The sequence below is a fragment of the Phoenix dactylifera genome, chromosome 16 (assembly GCF_009389715.1).
Source record: "Phoenix dactylifera cultivar Barhee BC4 chromosome 16, palm_55x_up_171113_PBpolish2nd_filt_p, whole genome shotgun sequence".
NCBI lineage: Eukaryota > Viridiplantae > Streptophyta > Magnoliopsida > Arecales > Arecaceae > Phoenix > Phoenix dactylifera.
Genome location: NC_052407.1, coordinates 6,848,682 through 6,855,530, shown reverse-complemented (window position 1 = coordinate 6,855,530; position 6,849 = coordinate 6,848,682). Strand labels below are relative to the sequence as shown.

General features: G+C 39.0%; 1 protein-coding gene across 2 annotated transcripts; it reads right to left on the bottom strand.

The window, feature by feature from the left end:
- Positions 1–1,365: 1,365 nt before the first annotated feature.
- LOC103709137 (glucan endo-1,3-beta-glucosidase 4-like) lies at positions 1,366–5,935 on the bottom strand. 2 transcript variants are annotated; one of them, XM_008794345.3, is made up of 3 exons: positions 5,820–5,935; positions 4,561–5,730; positions 1,366–1,582 (listed from the first exon to the last, which is right to left on the bottom strand). In XM_008794345.3, exons 1-3 carry the CDS (start codon positions 5,881–5,883, stop codon positions 1,551–1,553), a joined length of 1,266 nt encoding a protein of 421 aa, XP_008792567.2. In that variant the 5' UTR covers positions 5,884–5,935; the 3' UTR covers positions 1,366–1,550. The 2 variants fall into 2 exon arrangements, with proteins under 2 accessions (XP_008792567.2, XP_038970290.1); XM_039114362.1 differs by having other exon boundaries at positions 4,561–5,724.
- Positions 5,936–6,849: the final 914 nt, after the last annotated feature.

The window sequence follows — 6,849 nt, the reverse complement described above, 5'->3', positions numbered from 1 at the left end:
AACCGCGCTTCTCTTATATATATATATATATATATATATATATATATATATATATATATATATATATATATATATATATATATATATATATATATATATATATATTAAAAATTCACTAGTAATAAGCAATGCAAATGTTGTCCTTGTGGTGTGGTTACAAGGGATCTAGGTTCAGGTTTTCCTTACCTCGATTATAGGTGGGGCTGCCACCTGTACTGTTTGTCAAAACAGAAGAAAATCACAGATAACTATCAATGCAAAGGTTGTCAAGGGTATCCATTGCAAACAGGCAAACTAAATGAGTGGTTAATTACTTAATTTCTTCATTAATTACTTCAACTATCATTTTAAAGGATTAATTTGCAACAAAATATTGTACCACTTCCGTGACAGTCGAGCATAAAATATATTCAAATATGATATTTAATGCGATGTTTCCAAATATTGGAAGATGTGAAGTGCGTGGCGGAAAGAATTCTGATGCAGGCTCCCAAAGATTTCGTTTTTTCCCGTCCGATAAGCCCTCAAAGCTACAGAACTTTGGCTTCGGTGAAGAAAGGAACAACTGCCAATTAAGTCTAGCTTCGCACTTACTATAGGACTCTTAAATCTCTATCTCCTATCATCTTTCTCAATCTCTATCTCTAAATGGCTAAGCCACTCTCTCCAAGCCCTCTCTCACGGTCGTATCGAGGCATATGAGCCTGGCTAGAAGACTGTTTCTTTAACCAGAATCATAGATGATGACAGAGCATATGCACTACACATTCATGAATGATGTGAAAGTACTCTATCTATATATGACAAAAATTATATCATCAGTTATTGTTTTCTTTGAGAGATGCTTAGAGGCTCATTCAAATTATAATTACTTGACATCCTAAGTTTTGAAAATGCATTATCCAAGGCAGTAAATGAAGGGGTGTGATCGCTCGACATGTCTCAATAATGAATTGTGTCATAGATATTAGATAATATAATTGGCTATAGTAGTATGCATACACTAAATCCGATATTTCAATATTTAAATCCAATTAATTAGATTCCTAATTGAATTGGTTTGTATTACATGATAGTTTGGTTTTCATTTTATATCTTTAAATATTTTACTTTTCAACTATCTTAGACCAATTCCTCTCTAGGAATCCAGTGAGCTTTCAAAAATTTCATTTGTTTTTTTTTTAACTTTTCATGCCCCAAAGATTTTTTTTCTTTTTATAAATGATTGGAAAGTAATAAAATGGCCAAGTTGCTCTAGGCATTGGCTTCATACACTCCTCTAGTCTCATTGATCCCTTTCCTAAGTACCTGTAATTAACACAGGATTGGATCATCTCATATTTAGATTTAATGAGCATGTGCAGATTATGCGTAAAGAAGGTCGGTTAAATACCAAAAGTCCCTGAACAAACTTAAATGCTGTTTGAAACTCGGTTGTCAAAATATTTTTCTCACCCACAAAACAACCACCTACTTGATTTCATCAGACCAAAAATATATGTAAATTAAAAAGAGCATCCGAACAGCATCAAGGCTCTATCACCATCATCTCAAGTGAATATGAACCGGCATTGCTGAAAGCCTGCAGGTAAACAATCCAATTAATCAAAGATGGGTTATCATCTTTCTTGGAGGAAAAAAAACAATAAAGGCAATGATGACACTACAGAATGTGTTTTATATAATACCGGCTGCTAAGCTTCAATTGCTAATATTAACACAATTAAGTTTTTTCATTATGTGCTACAAATGGTGCAACAATTCAAGGGCCTTCAAATTTGAGTTACAATTTTTAAGGGAACATAAAAGTAAACCTTTTTAAAATTTTATTTTTCAGTCTAGCACTACAAGTAGCTACATATCTTTTGTTAAACTGATAATAATGTATTTTGGCACACACCACTGCTCTTTCCTCCATGATTGATGCATTTCTAATTGCCGAACAAAACTCATATTGGACGGGCACCAGAGAAGGAAATATGGGGTGGGCTTTTTGTTTTACCACATTTCCCTTAATGTCCATCTTAAAGTAGAAACTCAAAAGTCAAAAACTTGACCTACTAACGGAGTAGTTGGTCTCGTGATTAAAAAAAAAAAATCAAAGAAGGAATGGGAATCACGCGTGGCATGCTCTTTCTTTCTCGTCAAGCCTCTCTATCCGTCCTTTTCCTCATCAAGCCATCTCTCCCTTTCATAAGATCTTCTTTCTTTTTTTCAAGTTCGTTCCTCCTCCAAATTTCCCTCTTTTTCAGAATTTTTGGATCTAAGAGTTAGGGAATCTAAGGAATAGTATGTATATAATTTTTTATGTTAAACAAAACTAAAAAACTGTGCACTGTGTACTAATACTGATGAATACTATTATGGCAACCGTATATCGATTTACCTAGAGGTGTATATTAGCTTGCTAGATAACTTAATTTGTTATGTATATATCACTTGGCTATATTAGCATGTATTGGTAAAAAGCATGTTTTGGAAACTGTGTATCAATTTATCTAGAGATGTGCATTGGATCACTGCTAGGTGTGTGTAAAAGAAGCTTGCAGTATGTATTAGGAAGTCAATGAGTGCGTATCACCTAGTCATATAATGTACACTGGTGAACATGATATTCTAAAAACTATGTATCAATTTGATAGGATGTGTACATTGGATTGCTAGACGACTAATTTATTAAGTATGTTACCGGCCATGTATAGTATACTACTAAACTCTATGTTCTAAAAACTATGAATAGATTTATCTAAAGATGTGTATTAGCATACTAAATGACTAATTTACTTAGTGTGTATTATCTAGCCATGGAGTGTGTACTGGTAAAAAGCATGTTTTGGAAACGAGGAAGCAAGAGGATGCCATGCATAATTTCTTTTCTTTTTTGGTTTTTATACCGCACATGATTTCCTTTCCTTTTTTTTTTTTTTGAATCATGGGATCGACGACTTCGTTATTAGGAGAAGTTTGTGACTTTTGGATTTCTACTTTAAGATGGGTACTAGGGAAAACATAGCAAAATAGAAAGCCTATCCCATATTTCTTCTTTTGGTGCTCATCCCATATGATATTTTTTCCTTAATTGCCAAGTCCACATTGCTTTAGCATTTATATTTTGCACCACTTATGATCCATCTCATACGATTTATAATGGAGGGTGGATGCCAAGAAGATACCTATTTCAGAGTCATGCAATTGAATACCATAGAATCTCATCTAACTCAATGCGACTGATTCTAGTATTTGAAATTTTGAATCTAAACTCTGGAACCGAGGCAATGAGAAAAGACCATAATGCTAAGATGGGTTTGGGAATTACTTAGGGATATAGCTATGGATAGGTACATTAAACAAATGAGACAATGGGGAAATAAGAAAATGCTGATGTATGTACCAAAACAATACGAAGATGTATTAAAGAAAAATATACAGAGCTGACCTTGAGCATGCCAAGGACATCATCTTCTTAGTGTTATGAGACTCCAACCAATCCAAGGTAGAAGCATGCACTAGTTAGAGGACTTGAGAAAACCTCTCATGTCCCATACCAAGTAGAAGAAGTGAACAAAAAAGTAGGAAATTGTGCAAGAAACAAGAACAGACAATATGCACAGGAGGAGAAACTATTCTGTAGGCTTAAGGTATGACTCAAGCTAGTAATTAACTTTGAGTATGGGAAGATTGCATACATAGATGAGGAAAAAGGAAAGTAATTACATATGGGACCACTTATCAAACATTTGATTAGATTTGCAGTACAAATTAAAAAAAAGGATCAAACAATTCAATTAGCTTTGCAATGCACTAAAAGAAACTCAAATTAAAGCTTAGAAAACTAAATTATGGCTGGTTATCATAAGTATAACGAACATATATCCATCCCTATTTCTTAGACTTCAACCTAAAGAAGTCTTATTATTTTCCCCATTATCTGTTTGTTTGTTTCTTATTTTTTGAGCAGAGGATGGGAAGATCCCATCAATTCTTTTCAAGAGGGATCGAAACGAATACAAGGAACTGCAACAAGAGAAAAACAGAGATGAATCTACAAAAGACATTTCATAGCAATATGCTGCAATTCCTTTATACTTAATCTCTCGCAGAGGTCTATACCAAAGACACTTTTAAGTCAAATCCCATAGCAGAAACACAAATCAACGACAATGAATCTTAAGATCAACTTCGCCATTCACATTATTCTGAAGCCAACCCAAAACAGAATGGTGTACAAATGCACAAGCAAGAGACGGGAACAAGTGAGCACATGTAAAAAATGCACTCAGACTGGAGCTATAACAATGTATGGGGCACCAATGATGAATTAATGCTGACCACCCCTTGCTAAAACTAGCATGAGAACAACAACATAGGTATAGCTCTAAACAACTACAAAGACTGCAGCACTGTCATGGTATAAATTGATAAAGATATATAAACTCAATGAATGGAGAAACATACTACTTCACGCTACTCCAGCACAGAATGCAACAATGGAGGCAGAAAAAACAGCAAGAATTTAGAAGCCAATAGGGAGGTAAAGAGGAGCTTTTTTTTTGCACATACTTGGGTCTGATGTAATAAGTATTGCAGTCCCATCAAAGCTGCAGGTGCCTCCGGCATGCTTCGTCTTCTGCCAGCAGCTATTCAAAGCATAGGAAGCATGGGCTACCACAGTATCAGGATAATAACAGCTACCATTAGGCCTAATCTCCTCGCAGTCAGCCCCACCTTCCCCACAGGCATAGTCCATTGCCTCTTGCAACTTTTCCGCCGGAACTGCCGGCTTCGCCACACACCACAAGCCCCCCTTCTGCTCTTCCCCTGGCCCTGGCGCAGGCTCCGGTGCCGGCACAGAGCAAGGCGCCAACGGTGGGAATACTACAGGCGGAAAAGCTGGGATTATCGGGACTTGAGCTGAAGGGGCAGCTGGTGAATGCGGTGTCACAGGGGCAGCGGGCGATGGTGGTGGGAACACAGACATGAGAGGACTGCCTGCAGGAGCTCTCGATGGAGAGGCATTCGGCAATGGCGATGGAACTCGTGGCGCATCAGGTGGGTTCGTGGGGATTTCCGATGGGGCAGCACTGGGCACGAAAGAGAAGTGGGAGTCAGGCACCGGCGCAAATGGGATGGGCGAGAGAGGAGTTCTAGGACTTGGAAGCATAAATGGAGGTGGCAGCTTGGAAAAGCCCAGCTCTTCCGAGGCAACTCGATGAACGGAGTAAACCCGTTCGTAGTTATCGGGGGGATGCGAGAATTCAGAAGACGAATCGATGGAGTAAACCATGGTGTTATCTTGGAGGAAGCCCAGCAAAGGATTTAGTATGCCCTGTTTCAAATCACCTCCAGATAAAGAGAAGTGAAGATGGTGGAAGCAATTAGAGGAAAAGGCAGCAGAAAGTTTGATCTTTTCTAATAGACCTCTTCTCACTAGACAGTAGTACAAATTTTTAACAGAGGGCAGAACCAAGCTCCATTGGTGTTCATGGTTTCTGTCACACAGGACCCCTTTTCCTAACTCAATGGTGGTGATCCTAGTGGAGGAGAGGGGAGCAAGGACATGAGTTTTTAGCCAGCTCTCTGCCGCTAAGACACTGGAAGAGACTACGGAAAGCTCTGCTTCAGTGACAGAGACTGCAATGGGAAGTGGGCTAGTGGTGTGAGGGGAAAGGTGAAGGCTAAACTGGTTTGGTTCCCGGAGGTTCACCGGCTGAATAGCTTCTTGACCTGCATCTAGAGCACAGACAGAAGAAAGAAGACATGAAGAGAAAGTAGAGAAGGAAGCCTATAATGAGAAAGATTTTGCCTCTTTGGCCACTCACCAGTAAGACCAAGGAGAGGTAGCGGGGAAATGAGAAGGTAGAAGTAAAACTCCACCACCCTCATCTTCTTCAACTTCTTCTAGTGGTAGGAAAAGGGAAAGTTATAATGATAGAAAAAAAACCCCGCCTTAAACCCTTGGAGAAGTGGCGGGCGGCATTTGGGTTTTATGGGGAAGAGGGAAAGCCTGGGAAAAGGTTAAGAGAAGGGAAACGGGAATCGTTTTTCATGAAGTGGATTTTAAATGAGAAACGGTCACCAAAGCTCTTTGGGAATCGGATCCTAAAAGGAGAAGGAATTTTCTTTTTCTTTTTCTTTTTTTGGGTTGATGAGAAAAAGTAAGGAAGAACTCTTTGGCCGAAGGGTGGGGGAAGGGTTTGTATATACAACAAATACGGATATACGCAATAAAATTAAAAAACAATAGATTATAAAATGCCTAGACAACTTTTCTGTCCAACCCATAGGGTGCCTCCGAAGTGATAGGTCACATAAACAGTCACTCAATCTGCGACTCCGTTGGCCTTTCTAAATATATACTTAGCCTGAAATGTCACTTCATCTCTCATAATCGTCCAAATATTCTAAAGCGGGAGTGCCTCCTTTGGGGAGATGCTGGTAAAAATGTTTTGAAAGGGAAAAAAAGAAAGAAAATGTGGGAAACTTAAAGAAAGTTTGCTCCTTACTTCTTTGAGCTCCATAGTGAGAGACCATGAAGATAACGGGCATTTCCTTTGGCACAAGAAGATGCAAAAGGTATGGACGTGATCGAGTAGAGTGGCGACATTAACCCCATCAAAGGTCCCCTTCTCTTTTGGCCCATTTTGGGGCTAGATCAATTTCTTCTCATGAGTCCTATAAATGAGTCTATGCCAACTGTTGGGGAAAAAACCCCAAGTCATACCGCCACGGAGGCGCTCGGCCAAAGAGCGCCGACCAGGAAGATGCTCGGCCAAAGAGTGCCGACCGGAAAGGCGCTCGACCGAAAAGTGCCGACCAGCAGGGTGCTCGGCTAGAGAGCGCCGACCAGAG

What these genes read in the sequence shown, in the direction of transcription:
- LOC103709137 (XM_008794345.3), bottom strand. Translation starts at nt 5,883, where the DNA reads ATGAGGGTGGTGGAGTTTTACTTCTACCTTCTCATTTCCCCGCTACCT. An exon ending in ACCTCTCCTTGGTCTTACTG is followed by an intron (nt 5,731 to 5,819) that starts GTGAGTGGCCAA and finishes TCTGTGCTCTAG; the next exon opens with ATGCAGGTCAAGAAGCTATT. An exon ending in ACTTATTACATCAGACCCAA is followed by an intron (nt 1,583 to 4,560) that starts GTATGTGCAAAA and finishes GTTTACCTGCAG; the next exon opens with GCTTTCAGCAATGCCGGTTC.